Raw genomic sequence first — 20,047 nt, 5'->3', positions numbered from 1 at the left:
CATTCAGCGGGGCCCCTGGGTCGTCTTCTTCCAGTTCAGACTGCAGTGATGTAGCTCCTCTGTTGGATGATGGCCCTCCGCACTTGCTCCCTAGTCTGCTCCTCAAACGGCTGCTCCGGTTGTTCCATGATATCTTGTGCCACTGGAGGATCATCAGATCCCTCCACTTCCTTCTGTTGTTTCCTGTGTGCACTTGGGGAAGACGAAGGGCCTTCCTTCAAAGGGCAGTCTCAAGCGGGTGGGAGGTGGTGGGGGCTCTTAACACTTAAGATGGCCTTCCTGCTAACGCCATAACAGGGACTTCTTTGATTAGTATAGTCGATGGCATCTTGTGGTTTGACCGTTTGAAAATGTTCCTCTTTGCCGTTGACTCGGTTTCCTTGCAACCCGGTCAGAGCTCCAACTAAGCAGCACCCGCATGGTCCAAGCCGATCTATGGAAGTCCATGCCTCAACTTCTATTGCTTTCGTTTAAGTGCCAATGGTTGAACCTAGGGTCCGGTTGGGGATCATGAACACCTATCTACATGCAAAGGAGCAAATCTTGCTCTTCAAACCAAAAGGGTTGCATATTAGGACAGGTTGGAAGTTCCTACGAAGACGCTGGCTCCAAAGATGGCAAAAGCAAAGGTCATAGAGCAACTTTTATGATCTGTCGATTCATAAAATGGCAAGTTGGCACTGGCTCAGGATCATCCCCAAAATTAAGGCCATCTCACTTCAAAGTATAGCAGTGGACGACTTACACTAGGCACAAAAGCCTGTTTTAGAGCTTAAGATCAAAATAATCCGGAGCAATCCAAATCTTCATGGTCTAAAGCGCAACGGATTACGGAAACGCAATAACACTACTATGGCGAAGCTAAAAAAAATATCAACGGAATCAGATTAAGTCGATTCGGCTTGTAGCACCATGACCACGAGACCCCAAAACAAGTCATTTCCAACATACAGAGAGATATTACAAATATTAAAGATATTACAAATATTATTATTTATACATATGCCCACCGTAGAGTAAGTGAAATAAAGTCAGAGTCAACCTATCACATTAACAACTTGACAAGTATCCTCATCTCACAGAATCTGAAAGACCACTACCTACCGAAACAATGCCATGTCACTGGAAAGATGCTTATGAATCTCCATAAATCTTCATGTACCCTGAAAGCCTCACTTATTATTTTGAGCAACTGCCATTTATTTCAGAATTGCACTTCTTTCCCGTTACGGTTGTCCCGAATTGCATTAATCCCAATATGGACTGCAATCGACAAATCCAGTTAGTTTCACAAATATGCTTCCATATAGCCCAGCAGTTACTGCGTGAATATGTGCCAGTGATGATCGGTTGACATGCTATCCTTGATCTTTTCGAGCTTCTTAAGGATTTCGAGAAACGAGGGCCTTCTATTTGGATCAGCCGCCCAGCACAGCTCTGTCAACCTATCAATCCATGAACCAGATTTTAAAGAGCACGTACAAAAGCACTTATAATTACTTCACTCCAAACAACCAAACGGCAAGATGGTAGAACTCCACTTAACAGAAGAATTTATAAGCATGTCAACATGTAACTTTCCCACATGGTTACTCTTAACTTATCCCTAAGTGAACAAAAAATCTGGTTCTTGGTGCACTTGCAATGGGACACAGAAATTGAAAAATGCTGGTTATACTGCTCCCTAGTATATGACCATTTCAAAATTTATCACTTACTCTCTCAGCTCAGAAAGGTAACCTTTTGCACGAAAAATTGGGCGATGGCCTTCTGCAACACTTTTGGCAGCTTCATATGGTTCGTAGTTTGACAAAGGAGGATCTCCTTCAAGCATCTAAAGTGAAATTATAAAGTGTAGTTAGATGAACCAAATATTATGATCCACAACTGATATTCAAAGAAGAAACTAAAAGATCAATCAGTACTTCATAGAGTATCATTGCGAAAGAGAAGACATCGACTTTTTTGTCATATTTTCGATGCTTGAAGACCTCAGGAGCCATGTACCTATCTATTGTTCCCAAGAAAAAAAACTCATGGGTCAATTAAAGCACAAATAGTTGCGATCACTTGACAAAGATGAAGAAATATTTCAATTAGAAATTTTGAACTCACAACTTCCGGTTTCTCCAGTCAGTTTGTACACATCGTGAGAATTCTGGACTTTTATAAGCTTGCTAAGGCCAAAATCACCAACTTTCAAATGATCAGCATTTGAATTGACCAAAAGCACATTCCTGAAATTCACATGCTTCACAGTAAGCACGAGAGCATCCCAGCTAAAGAAAGAAGGAAAATATCTAACACACCTTGGCTTTAAATCCCTATGAATGATGACATTGGGTTCATTATGGAGATATGCCATTCCCCTGCATTTAAATGATTAGACCGGATATGCTAATTTTCAAACAGTAAACCCAAAGCAAGTAGATGATGGCAAGTTTTAGATCATTAATTATGCTCATTGCATATATGTCCCAAAACCCCTGAATCTAAATTATTAGATAAAACATTCCATCAACAAATATGGCCCGTCAAAAGTAGCATCAATACAACCTACACAATGATAATTCTAGACCCATACATGTTCCAAGCATTTTCACAGTCACTAGATCTGGTCCTCTGGAGAACAGGCCAATTTGCTAGTGGCTAGAATTTTGCTAGCTTATGGAAGGTTCTTCTTGTAACAACCAGACCCATGCTTGGGCTTGGGCCTCTGGTTCGCAGGTCCCAACCCGCCCCCTAGCAGTTTCGGGTCCAACATCAAAAAGGCTAGGAACCAGCCTAGGTGCTTAACAAGCCAAATATGAAACCTAGGTGCTCATCTGGGCTCAACCCATATACGATCACTGAACAATAACACATTTGGAGTATAAAAAGGTCACAAGTCAACGGAAAAATAGTTGCTTAACTTTTTCATTTACAAAATTAGCAGAACTAGCAGTTCCATTGTCATAATTTCCAGCTTTGACACAATCTATTTCCCTTCTGAAATAGTTAGCTCAATTTGACTCAGTAAACCAATATGTGAATTATCATTTTCAGTCGAGACAATGTACTACCCAGGAAAATGAGATTACTCGAACTTGGCTCATTTAAGTTGATTCAGTACGCAGCAGAAACTAGGAAAGCTTGTATAAGTCAAGGTAGATATTCAACTCATTTACCAGCCTTACACACTAGATAACAAGCAAGGAAATATGCCGTTCTTCATTGTTTCAGACTTGGGGCACTTGTGAATCTTTTGCCCCATCAAATAGACATGTATAGATTATCAGGCGTTACTTCTGCTGGTTAGTTGATGGTCAAATTGCACAAATCCTAAAAGTAATGTAATTGCAATGGCCTGTTCAAGGAGAGAAGATCTTTTATCTAGTCACAGGACCAATTGCTAACATGTCCATTTTAAAAATTCTAACACTCACTACAAGTGAGATTTGACATGTGATTTTTGGAGGTCAAGAACCCAATGGTCAGAATGCTTTCTTTGCATGATGTATTAGGGTGCTCGTACCAGCTTGCCAATTCAAGACAAGGTAAAACCAGAACAAAATAGTTATATATTATACCTTGCAATGTCCAGTGCAAAATTAGTTGCCATGGAGGGATGAAGTGTGCCTTTCTCTTTAAGGTACTGATGGAGATCACCCTGGGAAAGATGTGGAGAAAGCAACACCAGCCACAAAGAAAACAAAAAGAATTCATATGAGTTGTTTCCTCAAAACTTATCCAGGTATTTTCCCCGCTGACTAAGCTCCTTATTCAAAAAGCAGAAAGTAAACCAGAGAACCATACCCCTCTCAAGTACTCTGTAATTAACATCAACGGCTTTCTGTCAGTGACTGCACCAAGGAACTGCACAATGTTGGGATGTCGCAGCTTGACAAGCAAATTGACCTCATGCCTAAAATCTTGGCTGGAGCATGCAGGAGTGAGGGAAATCAGAATCGGCTTAAATTTAGAGATTCCAAGCTTCAGTGTTAGTATCTATAACTTTAACTTTGCAGGCAATATTCATGGAAAACATTTCAATTATTAGTATAACTATAAACATAAAAACCTAACATGACTAAAATGTCAGAAATGCTTATTAATTCAGGCTAACATATCATCCATGCTACGTAAGAGTGCTAAGCAGGACAACAATAACATCAGTAAAGGAATTTTGTGTTTCCAGAATATAAAAAGGAAAATCGCATCTAAAGCATAACAATGTCAAAACTACAACTGAGACATTTGTTCTTACAGTTGAGAAATACTTGTCAGATTTGGGGAAGAATGCCAGGACAAGTTTCTGATCTTTCAGACAAGAAACCCTCCACCATTTAGATGACATCATATCTTTTTTCCTTGCCAAAAGTCTTACTCCAACTTCATGGCATCATTTTCACTCATAAAATAAGATATGTATTTAACTTTACAAAAGCCGATTCAAATTCATGTCAGAGAGAGAATTAACCTTACATTATAACTCTCCTTAGCACTTGCATTTATCCAAATAACATATCCAAAGTTGAAACTATCATGATATCATGGGCATCTCAAAGACAGACAATAATATCAGTAAAAATATCACATTTAGATGTACTAAAAGAATACATATCCTGATAATATCATGCTATTATTATGATAGCGATCATGATATTTTCCCAAGTTTCATGAGAAAAACTTTTTTCTAATATTTTTAAGTATACGCAATTTTTGTGCTTCTTTTATATGTAAAAATTATGCTTGCCTTTCATATTTAAAAATTTTTTGTGCTTCTTTTATATTTAAAAATTATGCTTTTAAGTATATGCAATATTTTTGTGTTTTCTCATTTTTTCTTTTACTTGTATTTTTTTCAAAATTTTAAACTTTCAATATTTTCTCCAAATTTCTATTGAAGACCTGATTTTGGGAAAACTAGAGGAACTCCTGATTAAAACCTCTCTGAGAAGTAATCTGGATACTATGACAAATCCTAGGAATATCGGTATGCATCAGTCCAGAAACTGTGGCCAAATCATTCTAAGCAATCTAAGCATATCAAAATATTGAAAGTGAGTGCATAGAGAAAAATCCTTCCAGTCATTGACGCCATTCACTTATGGTTATTTTATAGGGAGCATGGTAGAGAGAGGGGAAGAATGCCCTTCTTCAATCAAGCAGGGGTGAAGAAATCAACATTCAACAGACATGTTCACCTCAGTTCACTTATTTTTCCTTTTCTCTTGGTAATCTTACATTATTAATGTTGCAGTTGGCTGTGTTTGCTGCCAACCAAAACAACTTTCAAGACTTAAAAAGTCTATTTCAGATTCATGTCTTAGGAACTTAACTTAGGATGCATAAATAATAATGAAAGAAATTGACCTACATTATTGACCCTGTGTTGTTATTTTGTCTTAATACCAATGAAAATAGCCTTCCAAGACCTAAAACAAAAATAGCATTCCAAGACCTACAAACTATCTAACTTTGCCAAAAAAGTTGCATAAATCGAATGCTGAAAGGTCAACTTTAAAGTCTAAATTTGCACATGGCTAGAATAAAATCCAGTTAAGCTACCCCAGTACTGTCGATCAAGTTGAATTCACTCTGTAGTATCCGGCTCCTGGAACCATATCAAGCCTGGGCCAATTCTTTTAAAAGTGAGATGGTTTTGTACAGGGTAGCCCATCTGAGCCCAACTAACATGAACCTCCATGGGTATTGGTGTGGACATAATGGTACAAATTAATTTTGAAAAGTTTGTGTGCAGGAACACAAATAGTAATTAACTAATCGTTAATCAATATAAGTATCATACACACACACACACAAAAAAAAAACACCATATAGTCATAACTGATGAAAATAGTGAAGTTCATTGAATCTGGAACCTCATCTGCTCACATTTCACAACAACAAACACATGCACGGACAATGAAGTAAAACAAACAAATTTCATAACAAAGAACATTTATATTACTTAAGTTTATAAAATATTATATTTATAACTAAGATAAAAGATTATACTTATAACGTTGTCCCTAGAGCAATGTTTTTAACCAAAACTTAGTTTGCTAAAAACCTGGTCTTTTAGGGCAAAAGATAGGACTCCAAATTTCCATTTCGTCCTTTGGCTATCCAGACAAGGCCTAAAGCAAAATAAATAACTTGCTTTCATAACAAAGATTTTGACGCAGAAGCCAGGATCTACAACTGCATTACGCATTTTCAAAAACTATTTCCTAAGTCACATGGGAACTTCAATAAGGTCCACGTACCTGTGTCATTGTACCTACACCCAAAGTGGGTACTTGGACACGCTTAGGTAATTTTTAGATCGAAACCGATCCAAACTGCTTAAGTTTACGCGATTTAATTTTTTCCAGTTCAGTTTTCCTGTTTTAAAAGTTATTGCTCATTAACATGCAATGTTTTTATTTAAAATCACTTGTTTATTTAAATGTTGCTGTTATTTTAATTTTTTTGTTATCATATATATATATATATACTGCCATACCCCCGTGCCTACATTTTTTAAAGTTTCCGTGTTCATACCTGTATCTCTGTACCCATACCCATGTGAGTTAGACTATTACTTAGCTGCTGATGGATACAAATGATGGGAATGAGGTTCAGTTTAGAGAAAGGTTATAGAATGCATGCCATTGCAAAAGTACCCCATCCAATTCCTGCAAAGTAGTTAGTTTTGCTCCTTATGTAGCATATGTTATTAGAGAACTAGACAAACCTCCAATGCATTGAAGGATACAACTGAATTTAACCAGATGAAAACTATTACAGAGGTGCATTTTGAGTTTCTGTGGCAGGCACTCAAGACTAAAAAGACTAAAGATCAAGTTTTGAGAAGCCAATTAGGACCTAAACCAGAAAATTCAGAATGACAATACCATACTCTCCCGGTTTGAGAAAAAAGATGCATGTTTTGTATATATGATCACAAATTTAGGGCTGTTCAACGAGTCAAGCTAACTCGAGATCGATTCGAACTCGACTCATTAAACGAGTCGAGTTTGAATTAAGAAATAAACTTAAACTCGATGACATAAATGAGTCAGGCTCGAGTTAAGCAGGCTTGGCTCAGTTAAGCTCAAAAAAGAGAATATATAGATAATGTTTCATAATATTATCACAAAAGTTAGATGGTTCAAATGGATGTGCACTTGACTTGCAGGCGTGAGGTTCATGGTTCAAATTTTCAAGTTGGCTCTTTCTTTTACTTAAATTGTTTAATGAAATACTCGGCTCAGCTTAAGCCAATCCTAGGCTAGAGCTTAATCAAGCCCAGCCCAAGTTCGAGGAAATGAACCCAAACTCGGCTTGAAATTGATGCGAGTTCGAGCCAGCTCAACTCGGCTAGTGGATAGCCCTACAAATAACAAGCTTATGGCAATCTGTTCAAATAGCAAGACAGATTGAATTCAGAACCACTCTAGAGTACATTGTATGCTTCCATTTATTAAACTAGTTTACACTGCTACCCAGGAAATTAGTTAAGTTTAGAAAATGAACCATCACAAAAAATGCCAAAGCGACTATTAAATTCTTACATGACCAATCTGTCATCTGACAGGGATGGAAGAATGCGCTTGACTGCAACTGGTGTTCCACGCCAGCATGCTTTCAATATCTCACCAAAAGAACCCTAAAAGTAGGACCGCACTTAGGGAAACATTAAACTGTAAATATATCGCCAAATGTGAGCAAAAATCCAGTGTATGACAAGCATCAGCAATGTTGTCAGAGAAACCTGTGAATTAAAAATTTTGATACACATGCTTTGGGAAAACATGCAGCTAAGAGACAGAACCAAGTAATTGAGTAAATCAGTATGCAAGGATTTCAGGAGCTTCATTACCAACTGGATAACTCATATAAATGACTGCACCTACTACCAATTTGATTTCCCAAGTTTATATGGCAGATGAACCATGCACCTAGCCATCTACCATACACTAGTAAAAGAAACTTTCTTTTTGGTGGATCTTACCACAAAATGCAACACATATATCCAGAAAATCAGTATCATATTCAGAAAATGTGAAACAGAAAGGGTATAGAAGGACAACAATTCAGTACTAATAGGAACAGATGTATTCAGTAACATCAATTAAAACCTTTCCAATAATGGTTGATGCAGTGAAGTCTAACTCAGCAGGGTCAATTTCCCAATCACACTTGTTGGGAAGAGGTGGTGGTACGGGCTTTGGCTCAAAATGGCTGCCTGTTTGTCCCTGTGGGAAAGGAAAAAATAGGTGTAAGTCTGTTTACTGTTGAGCATAATCCCAAGCAAAGCCAGCAAGAACTGTTCAGTTACACAAAGTGGCGGAAGAGTTCAGAACAAGTTACCTTGTTGCATATACAATACAGAAATATCATAAGAAGGACAAACTTTTAACAAGGATTCCAGGTGAAAATAACATCACTCTTTCATCCTGAATAGTGCAAAATACAAGGTTACTATTGGATAGGATTACTTTCTTGACTCAAAGTGCATGTCAAAACAGATACAGGTTCTTCTCAGAATCTCAAGCACAACTTTCACTTTACTGCCTGTCCAAGCAGCGTCCTTTGAACATAGGTTCTTCACAGAATCTCAAGCACAATTTTCACTTTATTGCCTGTCCAAGCAACATCCATTGTCGGTATTATCAGTTAGAATGCCTTGTAGTTAAGTTCTTTTGATAGAAGAGACTTCCTATTAATCAAGGTTCTAGAAAGGTCTATATTCTGAAATTTTGGATTGAAGATCCTCATCCTCCTATTAATTAATGCAGTGAACATTTGTAAAATAAAGCTGCAAAGGTTTTCTTAGCCTAGTGGCCGAAATTTTAAAAGAAACTTGAAAATGGAAAATAAACACTAAAATCTGTATTAAAAAAAATTATATTTCCTAAACTTTTCTTTTGCTCAAAACATCACCTGTATTGGTAATAATGATGTCATATACTATAACACTGAATTATGAGAAGTTTAGTTCCATAGTGAAGATTGTGGGAGTACTTTAAGGACTTATAAAGGGGTTTGTTAAGTCGCTTTGTCTATTAGTGGGCGGGTTGAGATCTGACAAATTGGTAGCTTGAGCTTGATGTGGGAGAGAGAATGTGTGTGTGTATGTGTGTAGGGTGTATTGACTGACCAGGCTAGCCAGCTAGCTTTCCAGCCCCTGTATGTAATGAAGTTGCCTCTTTTCTTGAGTATCCCAAACAAAAGCACCCTTCACTAAGAAGGATCTTTGTTTTCTCTGTGTTTGAGTGCCTTGACTTTAGTTACAATCCTTTATGATTGACTTTCTTTGATTGCAACAAGATTCTTGTGGCACTATCCCTGAGGCTGTACTCAAGCAATCAAAACCAATTAGTGAACCAAAAGTTCTTGAAGGAGAAGAAAGACAGGAAAAATTGAACAAACAAAATCTCTATTATTTTCACCCAATTCCTCCTCTTGATGACGTACAAGTTACAAAGGTTAATGGTAACAAGCCACGGCATGAAAAAAGCTAGTGAAATTGCCTTGTCAATCTCTTCATCTATGAAAAAATTAAAGAAAAGATAGTGTTCTTGTGGCTTCTAGGCGTATGTACCACTTCAATCCAAGAAGTATCAAGGTCAATCCAAAGGAAAAGATGGTGTTCTTGCAGATTCTAGCTCAGGCCCTTTCTTTCGCATGCATTGGGGCTTCCCTTTTTTTGTGGAGTATGCTTGTTCTAGGCAAGGTTCACAGATAAAATTCTTCATTGTTGTTATATGTTGTTGAGTGCATTAATGCACATTTATATAATCCTATGTCTTTGACTCCATTTGCCTATAATCATGATCCCTGAGAGTTTTATATTGTTTTACAAGTTTTAATTGCTTCCATTGGGTGTTTCCATAATGTCATGGAGAGATTCACAAGACTGAGGTTGCTTCAAAACTTCTGATACTTTGAGGAGTTTCATATCTTAATATCTTATAGACCATAACCAGTGAGAATAGTAAAACTACACACTGAAAGCTTTAAAGCTAGCCACATGGTTGCTTTAACTCAACTATAAACTACAATGTTATATTCCCACGAGCAAATAATATGTTGGTAGTGACTTAATGATCAAGATGATTCCAGCCGACGAATTGTGCAATAATTTTGCACCTTAAGATGAGGTATTCAAATTTTAAATGCAGCAGAAAGAAACTTAAACTATAATCAAAGGAAAACATATGAACTCACAAAAGACGAGCCACCATGGGACTTCAAAAGTTCAACCATCTCCTGCTTCTTGGCTCCTTCTGCATCTGCGAGTGGCTGCAAGAACTAACCCAGTCATAAGTTTTCAAATGAAAATTTAAAGCAAAAAAGGAAACATTGACAAAAGTAACTCGTGGCAAGTGAAAGCAGTCAATATAAGAAGTTCCCATTGACATTTGTATGCTAAGGTCATAAAGCACTAATATATGAAGACCTTCGAAGTTCCAAATTTCTTGCATCTTGATACCTATTAAGTATTAACTGTACCAGCTTTGTCTCTGCCATAAGCAACAAGCAGATTACCAAACTTACAGCTTCACTTTCAACAATTGGCCAATAAGAAAATTTTTACAATTGCAGCAGCATATAATACAAGTTTCCATTCAAGATGATGGATTAAGAGAAAATTTTCCTTTTATTTGGAGGATATTGCATTAAATGGGGTTTGAGTCTTGCACCTCCTTACATTTTTTGATAAAAGGCACCCACTCCAAGCTATAGAGCTAGCTAAGAAACCTGATTTTCCCTGCAACTGATTCTTTCTCTTTTGCTTCCTAAGTTCTTCTCCTTTCATGCTCTCTCAAATCTGATGCATGTGCCACAATGTAATAGAAAAAAATAAGATTTAAGTGAAAACTGAAAAGTGACAATCTGCCTTTTTGAAGCTCAAACTCTGGGAATCAGCCTAATTAACTCTATCTAACGCAATTTTACTTTTCTTCCTCTACCAGCCATGGTAAGCCCCAAGTTTTTCCTGCTCCTGTATTTGAAGGCTTGAAGCCTTAAAACCATTTCAAGTAATCAAATACTAAAATATTTGATGGATGTGATCTACATAGTTTCTTTAACAAATAGGAACCTTTGAAGTACATAATTAAGGTGTAAAAGGGAAAGGACATAAAAATTGACTGCTTACAAGGCATCAACATGTCATGAGTCAAAAAGTTCATGATTTTATTTCCAAAAGACATGATTTAAAGCAAAATTTAAAACCAGATAACTATGCTAACACCGTTTGTACGATCAGATTAAAGAATATTGTTATTAGCTTCGAGCACACAAAGGAACAAAGGAACATGGGGAACACCATTCATTTTTTTTCACAATTCAGGTCCTAAAGCAGCTTAGCAGTAGAATCTAGGCTATCTACTGATGGAATGAAAAATAATAACCTTCATATGCATAATTTTATAATTCAAAAGATAACTGATATGGTGGGTACATCGATGCAGCTCTACCTGCCACCAGTTCAGTTTACATATTTATCAAGTTTTTTTTAATAAGACACGATATTCGTGACAAGGATACACACACACACACACACACACACACACACACACATATATATATATATATATATATATATATATATATATATAAAATGTAGATCGTTCACATGTATGTATGGAATATCTATTGTTAGTGGCTTCTAGCAACATGACCTGTAACACTCACTGACTTGTTCTTTCCAACCTAGCACATATAAGCTTTGAGCAGTGGATTGAATTTTATTTAATAGACTAGATCATTTTGGTGCTCAGTGGTCAGTAGGCTAATTGAGCTTTTGAGCTTGTCATGCCTGCATATGCACAAGACTGCGCCTTTTTTGGTGTTGTAATAAAATCAACCTCTTTAAATTCAAAAATTGTAGACAAACATGCATGCTTACACACTTACAAGCACCAATGTATGTGTTTATACCTCATTGTTGTTTTAGACAACAACTAGAGCAGACTAATTTTGATTAATCTTTCTCGAGCCTTGACTGGCTCACACTCCAATTTCTCATTTTGACAACCAAGGCAAAGTGTTCTATGATGATTAAATGTAGATCTATTGATGACTGAATAAAAAACTTTTCAGATGGTTGAGTTTCATTTTCAAACAAAACCAGAATGGCCATGCGAGGCTTCATTAATGCCTGGACTGGGACTAGCTAGCCTAGCATGTCTCAGATATCTCAAGAATTGTAATATTGAAATGAAAAACAATCTAAAGAATAAGTTATGATTTTGGCACTCCAAAAGTTGTGTTTATACCTCCTTATTAATTTTATTTTAGTCAACCAATTCCAATACACTAATCCCCATTATTTCTGACTAGTCCTTTTAGGGCCTTAACTATCCTACGTCCAACTCCAGATTTTGAGAACTTATTTCATAACTAAGAATAATTACAAACCATATACATTTTAGCATTTAAAATATCAAAACTGTAAAACCCCACTATAAAAAGTTTAATCCCGTATTGAAGATTGTGAAACTTTTTCAAAGCCTTATAAAAGGAGTTGGTTAAGTGCTCGAGACCTAGTTCCTATCCCTTTTTAGGGTAGGATGGGTTAACATAAGCTCAAGCATGGTGTAGGAGTGGGTCGGGTTGTTATAATTATATTAGAATTGGTTTACCATTGAGACATGGAATTTGAAGCATGCAAATGGATGTGCCTTAAGGGGAATGGATTGTAACACGTCCCTATGAGAAGTTCAATCCCATATTGAAAATTATTAGAAATCCTCAACGGCTTATAAGAGAGATTGGCCAAGTGATTGATTATCATGGTACTAAGTCTTTTTAAGACTAGCACTGAAGTTGCACGAAAATAAGGTGGCATCTGCCAAACTGGGAGCCGAGCCGGTATGAGAATGGGCCGAATTGTTATAAAGATGACAAGAAAACAAAAAGAATACCTATATTTAGGCCGTTGGTAGGAACTAGTCTTGTGCCTTGGGAGCATAGCTCACCCAGCAAGCAATAGGGCACTGTTTCTGCTTTTTCAGGTATATAATGTTTTACCATTTAAAAGATTGAATCTGCTTCATATAACCATGCATTCGTTCTTAGGTTCTAGCTAATACCATAATCGACAGACAAAAGAGAAAGGGGGAACAGATCACCGTCCAACAAACAGCATGCATCATCTACAACTTGAAGAATGCCGCCTTCAAGGAGTTTGATGGTTCATAATTGTAGATTAATCCAAGCTTCTAGTATTCTAGTATCATTAAAACTTCAACGACATTATGACTAACTTTTTTGTTGAGTTATTCTACTTAATGTTTCTTCGCTTATTTACACCTGCTGGAATATGATTCTTCTTCTTTTTCAATAGCAAGGATTTTTAAAAGGTGCATCTTACTAATGGACAGGCCTAAAAGGCTCATCTTTACACATCCTATGTTATGTCAAATTTTATTTGCACTTGGACTTAACTTGGACAGTTATGGAAAATGTGATTTCTTAGTTCTAATTGTGGTTCCTTAGCTTTTTTTCATTGTTTAATATGCATATTATATCAGAATTTGCACCTTTCCTGTGAGACGTGCAGGGCTTTCCATGTCTATGTGTGGATGAAAGAACATATATTGAGGAGAATTTTTTTTTTCTTAAACGCAGTAAAGAGTCAACATGCATAGGTAAGTAGTAGTGCAAACAAAGAGATTCTAAAGGTTTATAATTGAAGAATTTCCTGCTTACTTACGTGATGAAATTGGGATAGGATGTATCATAAGCTAATGCATATATTGAATATCCAGATGGAGTGATTCCTGGCTGCTGCACACCTTGCTTCACATCTCTTTCGCAGGAGAAAGTCACATGATTGAATCCGTCATCTAAAGTATCATTCTCTACTTATGGTTCTATAACCAGTCTTCTACTGATTCCAAATAGTATATGAACGAGAAATAAGAAAGAAGGATTATGTGCAGATAGAGATCCTTAATGTGGTAAGGAAATTCATCAGAGAAGCAGGAGTAAAGTACAGAAATACGGTCATAATCTTTGTCGTTGCATGCGAAAGTGTCTGCTGTTTTACTTGTGTAAGCCGTCGGCAATTGAGGCCAGTTGTTCAAGTAAATACTATTGATAAGATTATCTAAAGCTAACAGCAGGGACATGGACAGAGGGAAGGAATCTCAAGGTACAAGTCAAGTTAAGCAAAGAAATAGGATTCAATGAGCGGGGATTAGCAGCAAGGAATTACTGTGAAGAAAGAGAGTACGGTGATAGTTTACTTGGTTAGCTACTGCCATGTATAAGTACTATTTTATCGATTTAATCAACAAGAACCAACACGCAGAATCAGGATGAAAAGGTAACACTATCAACTGCTCAGGAATTGGAAGGGAGAAAGGCTCGGAGGTTGTTAACCGTGTTCTTCCATCGATCCTGTGCGTTAACGTCAGCACCGCAGTCAAGCAAACATTTGGCGACTTCGATCCAACCGTGGAGTGCAGCGACATGGAGAGGCGTCCTGCTATCATAGTCCCTGGAGGCCACGAGAGATTGATCCTCTTCCAAGAGCTTCTTAACAGCAAGAACATCGTTCTGATGGGTATGCCAAAGGATTAGAGATGTCCTGCTCACCCTATTCTTCTCTTTGCGTTTCTCAGCCGCCGCCACTGTAGATCCCGACAAGTCGCTTCCGAACGAACTCCCTCCTCCTCCTCCTCCCGAATCCTCTCCGCTAACATCCCTCCCTCCTTCGTTACTGCTCATCCTTGCGATCCGTTCACTTCAATTGCCTTCCGGCTCCCCTTCGTCGTTTTTTTGTTTTTCGTTTTCTTCGGTTGTCGGGGCTATAAAACCGGAACTCCCTCCCTGCCGCTGGTTACGATCGGACTCTGTTCGGATATGTGGATCAAAAGCTATTCGCTTCGTTTCCGGAACGTCCCAGGAGAAATCGTCGACTGGATCTCCAAATCAGCAGCCTCCTTTTAGACGGTTAGAGATAAAGTACTTGGAAGAAGGGAAAGGGGGCGACGACCTGTGGCCGAGTGCTGTTACGACTGCAGGGTTTGGGTTACGACTCAGAAGCCAAGCCACGAAGAGGGGAGAGAGAAAGGACGAGGGAGAACCAAAATAGTGACAAGGAGTTACCAAGACTCGAAGAGTTCACAGAAGAAAGTCGTCTTTTGGTTTTGGCAAACAAAAAATTATCGTCAAAACTGCGATAGCACCTAATTTAATGTCAACCAGACAAGACTGCTCCTTTTCCATCTCTTGCCTTTTCAAAATTTCACTTCTTCACACGCACGCGCTCGTCTCTTCCGAAACATCCCATAAGATGCGAATTTAGTAATAGTGTCTGTGTGTATCAGAAAGAGGAACGGGGAAATTGAACGATGACTGTGCAAATGCAGAATAATAGTAATAGTGTGGGTGTACGAGAGAGAGAGAGAGATTGAACCATGACCCTGCATCATGGAGACTGCTGTCCGATCTTTTTTGACCGGACGACCCTGGACTCCTTTTCCTTTTTTTTTTTTTTTTTTTTTTTTTTACTTTTTATGGCATTGACAGGGAAGAGGTGGTGCCCTCCACTGTCGCCGGATTGCTTCGGCGCCGCCCGACGGTAACCCAGCGCAGGCGAGAGGGGGCGAGCCATTGGGCGATGGGGGAGAGCATCGACGCCTAAACCACTCGCGCGATTCATGGCTGAAAAATTTTGTAAGAATTCAGATCAGTAATTTTAGATTGTTTTAAATTTATCAAAATTTGAACTGTCACAAAATTCAATTCGTGGGTCAGAATTTGATTCAACACATTTACCTTTTTAGTCCTACTTAGTCTTTCCTTGGTCGTCGTTAATTGTTACTCTTTCTGGCAGCTTCATGGCGTTGATCTGGCCTTGGTAAGGTACGACTTTCAGGCATGGGAGTTACCTTTTTTGTTTTTCATATGATTTCAGACTTTCAGGCATGGCGTTGATCATATGATTCTTGCCTGAAATGTGCTTTGCTTTCTTGATTAGCTGAAACCGCTCGCTTGTGCCGTGTTCGCTAGGTTTCTAACGATTGAGGAAGTTATCAATGATGATTTCCAAGGGATGATGGTTGGAGAAAGATTTCATTTTGTTACACGTTGTCGAGCATCAGTTTATGAACTCGTGTATCGTTTTCATTGTTATTTTCCGTTAGACACTGTTTGATGGCTGGGCAGCCATGACTATGGATAGGGTTTAATAGGACGCTCCTTCGTGCTCCATGTGTGTATGTCCTGTGACTGACTCGTGCAAATCACCAAGCTCTATTTCTTGTTTGCATGTTCTAGCAGTAACCAAGGATACCTTGTTGCTGGCAAGCAATCGCATCTGAGTGGAATGATGATAACCTTTCTTGCAATTAGTGCTCGTCGTGTCAGGTTGCTTGGCCATTTGAGGAGAGGTGGATACCGCCCCCTTGCTCCCGGGTCCCGGGGTTCAGGTCTACTTTGAAACGTGGGTAGAAAGTGGGTAGGAAGCAGGACACTCCTCGACTGAAGGGCACTCCTCAACTGAAGGGCAGTACAACGCATGTCAAGTTGCATAATTGAGCAGACTAAACACAGAAGCTGTCAAGTAACCTGACAAGCAAAACAAGTAACAAAAGAAAAAGAAAGGATGCAGTTGTTGAATGCGGCCGTTAGGCAAACCATATGGTGAAATTTTATATATTACAGATAGGAGCTATGGCTTCATAGCACCATCAGGAAACATCCAAATAAAGCTTTTCAGCGGTTGGATGCCAGGATGCAAAATGAGAACCCCCCGAGTTGGGACTAGATCATTCCTTAATGGACTCACCTAGCAGAATGGATCATATATTTAATTTTTACCAGAGTTGTAAATATACTGATGAGAGTATACTAACGACCAATTAAAAGACTCCCATGGTGGTGACCACCGGGTCCCTCTTCATGGTTAATTTTGTTGTAAATAAGTGTCTCTTACTCATTAGGCTTTGAGAGATTATTATCAAACACGTTCAGAACATCCAACTAGACATCATTTCTTTCCGCAGCCAGACCAAGTCTGGGCATCGTCCCTAGTTCACAAAGCATAAATTGAAATGAACTCCCTTCACGATGGCAAGAGGTTCCCGTAACTCTTGGATAGATTCAAGATGTTAAAAATCAAAACCAAACAACTGCCAGCTTGATCCGCCAAGCTTTACGTAAGAACACAAATCCTTATAAGGAATTTACACAAGATCTGCTGCCGCAGCAGTTCTCTGCTTTCCACCTCCACGGCTACGGTCTTTCCCTCTGCGCTGCTTGGTATCTAATACAAGAATCATCAACCGCTCTTCTTCACTACCTGCCAAGGAAGTTTGTGGTTCTCCGTCATTTTTTTATATATTCCTGCTTATTTTTCTCTTGTATCTTTCTGCAATTACCTCCTTAGAGGGAAGAGGCCTTGTCTTCTCCCCTCTTTATAATATGTTTTCCCATTTTATTGTCACTGATGGCTGGACTGATCTCTTAGAACCCCTACCTCTACAATATAAAAAAAGAAAATAGACGAACACAACTTCGAACAGGAAAACAATTACAGTACCAAACAATGAAGCTTCAATTCAATTCTTCATTATCTTCCAACGACCTTTTTCTAGCCTTCAAGTTGAGTTTTAGATTGTCAGGCAGGGGAGGTGTCCTTCCCCGGCGAAACAGGACGGCGAGGGCCCTCATCTTCCTGCAAAGGTCAAACACCTGCCATAGTTGACACAAGCAGATGAGTAAAACATGGAAACAGATCTCTCGTCTCGTGCTATTGCTGCGACAAACAACAATTTGGTACAAAACTTACAGATGAAGCTTCAAGTTCTGCAACACCCTCGCAACCTTCACCACCACCTTGAAGTAGGTCACAGTATCTGGTAGCATCCTGTTCGTCTTCGAATACCTGAGGTTGTTACGCAAAGTGATTTCATAAGCAAAAGCCTTCCATTAATCATAATGGAATTAAAGTCGAAACGATCCTACACAGCGGCAAAGCATTTGATGTTCATGTTAGGTCGTCGCCTTGGCATAGCCAATCCAGGAGCTGGCCGCAAGATCATCATGGCACGTTTTTTTGTTGGAAATTGGTAACATCCAGAAACCTTTACATGACCGTCAATGCAACAGTGGCGGTACTTATCGGGGGAAAGACTTCCGAATGTTAGATTGAACACTTCATGTTTCCACAGAGCTCTGTACGACCAAGAAACCACGTGTGGCTAGTGAATCCCATTGGGATCTGGAGAAAAGGCAAAGGGTGAATTCCTCATGCAATCGTCTTTGTTCCTGAGGTGTCACCGTCGCCTGAAAGGCAACAAATTCGTAATAACCCTGCTGTGCTCTTCCTACCTAAATCCTATCGGCATAAATCTAGTCAAGGAAATTCGAGTGAGCTAGAAAGGGATATAGGAGTAGCGGTGGATATCTACCACCCTTAAACTCCCAAAAGGTGAAGTGGCGAAATGGTAGAAAAGGATAGGCAGAGGTCCATAAAGGCCCTCCACTCTCCAGTAAAAGAACGAAACGAACTACAAGCTGCATGCGACTACGCCGCAATTCTCCCAAATCCTTCCAGACGAAAACTGCAGATCAGGAATGACCATTAACGGAGATGCACCCTTCAATTGCTACGATCTACCGATTTGATGGATAGCTTTCGCTAATAAGCGTGCGCATTCTTACCGTGTTCTTGTCAATCATCATCTCAAGCTTCTAACTTCATCAAGTTCGTTACAAGAGATGTTATTGGATACATACATAGATATATATATATATATACATATATATATATATACATATATATTTATTTATTGGAAAAATTCTAACAGAGAACTACTCCCGCACAGGTCCACCATCCTACCAGTTTATCGTCGGTGTCACCCGTCGGACTGAGAAATACTCACAAGTACTCCCTCTCTAACATCCTCGACAAGCATCCTGAATTTGGTCCCTGATGCCGATTGTTTGGTAGAGTTACCTCCTCCTCCTCCTCCTCTCCACCTTCCTCCTTTTGAGAACAAAAGCCCGAGTTCTCTTTCCACTTCACTGATCAAACCGAAGAAAACGTCGTAAGAAACCACAGGCCAAGAAATGTCATTTTTCCCTCTCTTCCCCTTTCTCCTCTGGTTCAGGATTAGATAAAAAAATTTCGATGATAAAGCAATGGACGCGAACCTGCGGCTTCTGCGCGTCTTCATCGTCCAGAGCTGATTCTCTCTTTGTGTCAGGACGTAAACAGGCTTCGACATCTCCTTCCATGGGTTGGCGTCTAAAACTGAAAAGCAGGGGAAAACCAGGGGTTGAGAGAAAGAGTCGAAGAGCAATGTGACGCAATTAGCCCAGTCGATAACCATGAAAAGAGGTGCATGGGATATGGAAGAGGAGAGAAGGAGAATGGGTACCGTCATAACTGCTGGAATGGATTGTCTGTTCTAGCTGGCGCCGCATGCCGTAAGCACGAGATGAGACGCGCTTGACGAAGTCATTGGAGGTGCTGGGGATCCCTACGTCCAAATTAAGAGCTTCCTCCACCTCCTCCGCCTCCCTTCTTTCCTCGTCCTGATCGCCCCCTTGCTGCCCTGAGGCGGAAGAGTTGTGGATGACTAAGATGGCACCTCTTCGCCTACGCCTTCGTCCAGGAGCATAAGCAAACGATGACAAAGAGGAAGAGGAGGAGGCGGAGAGTCTTGGGAGAAGAAACTGGTGTCTCTCCCAGCGTCGGACTACATCTAAGTGGCCGACCGTGCTGGGAAGGGCTTTCGCCTTGAGGTTCACCGGTGTCCACGAGGAAGCAGATACAGAGGAAGACAGGGAGTCCATATCGGCAACTGCGTACTCGCGGAGAGTGAGGGGGAGTGAGAGAAAGAAGGCCTTCGAGTTATTGGCCATACATCAGATCTCCTGTCTGAAGTTAGGCGCGTCCGGCGTCAATGCCGTCGCTCGATTGGCAAGAGTAGCGTCGCTAGCGACAGTCTGCGCCGGAGGATTTTCTTCCTTCCACGACTCTAGCAGCAGAGAAACGTGGTCCACATTGGCACCTCTCCGCCCCACCATATTATATTATTAATTATGA

General features: G+C 39.4%; 2 protein-coding genes and 1 long non-coding RNA gene across 4 annotated transcripts in view; 1 reads left to right on the top strand and 2 right to left on the bottom strand.

Annotated features, from left to right (window-relative positions):
* Positions 1-921: 921 nt before the first annotated feature.
* LOC116247666 (integrin-linked protein kinase 1) lies at positions 922-15,261 on the bottom strand. Its single transcript, XM_031619905.2, has 11 exons — positions 14,368-15,261; positions 10,201-10,275; positions 8,109-8,225; positions 7,542-7,636; positions 3,796-3,916; positions 3,570-3,649; positions 2,310-2,369; positions 2,116-2,237; positions 1,926-2,011; positions 1,719-1,834; positions 922-1,445 (listed from the first exon to the last, which is right to left on the bottom strand). The coding sequence occupies exons 1-11, from the start codon at positions 14,713-14,715 to the stop codon at positions 1,319-1,321; spliced, it is 1,347 nt and encodes a 448-aa protein (XP_031475765.1). The 5' UTR covers positions 14,716-15,261; the 3' UTR covers positions 922-1,318.
* A 268-nt stretch (positions 15,262-15,529) lies between these two features.
* Positions 15,530-16,274, top strand: LOC126409745 (uncharacterized). Of its 2 annotated transcripts, none has more exons than XR_007572376.1 (3): positions 15,530-15,666; positions 15,827-15,855; positions 16,003-16,274. It is a non-coding gene; the product is annotated as an uncharacterized LOC126409745 (long non-coding RNA). The 2 variants fall into 2 exon arrangements; XR_007572377.1 differs by having other exon boundaries at positions 15,971-16,274.
* A 798-nt stretch (positions 16,275-17,072) lies between these two features.
* Positions 17,073-20,047, bottom strand: part of LOC116247602 (histone deacetylase 15) — a 41,237-nt gene continuing 38,262 nt past the window's right edge. The window contains exons 7-8 of the mRNA XM_050075905.1: positions 17,783-17,878; positions 17,073-17,685 (exon numbers count right to left, since the gene is read on the bottom strand). Coding sequence (XP_049931862.1) covers positions 17,548-17,685; positions 17,783-17,878 — 234 coding nt within the window. The 3' untranslated portion in view covers positions 17,073-17,547. The remainder of the gene's footprint in view (positions 17,686-17,782; positions 17,879-20,047) is intronic.

The sequence above is a fragment of the Nymphaea colorata genome, chromosome 2 (assembly GCF_008831285.2).
Source record: "Nymphaea colorata isolate Beijing-Zhang1983 chromosome 2, ASM883128v2, whole genome shotgun sequence".
In the NCBI taxonomy this organism is placed as follows: domain Eukaryota; kingdom Viridiplantae; phylum Streptophyta; class Magnoliopsida; order Nymphaeales; family Nymphaeaceae; genus Nymphaea; species Nymphaea colorata.
This window is presented reverse-complemented; position numbering and strand designations above follow the sequence as displayed.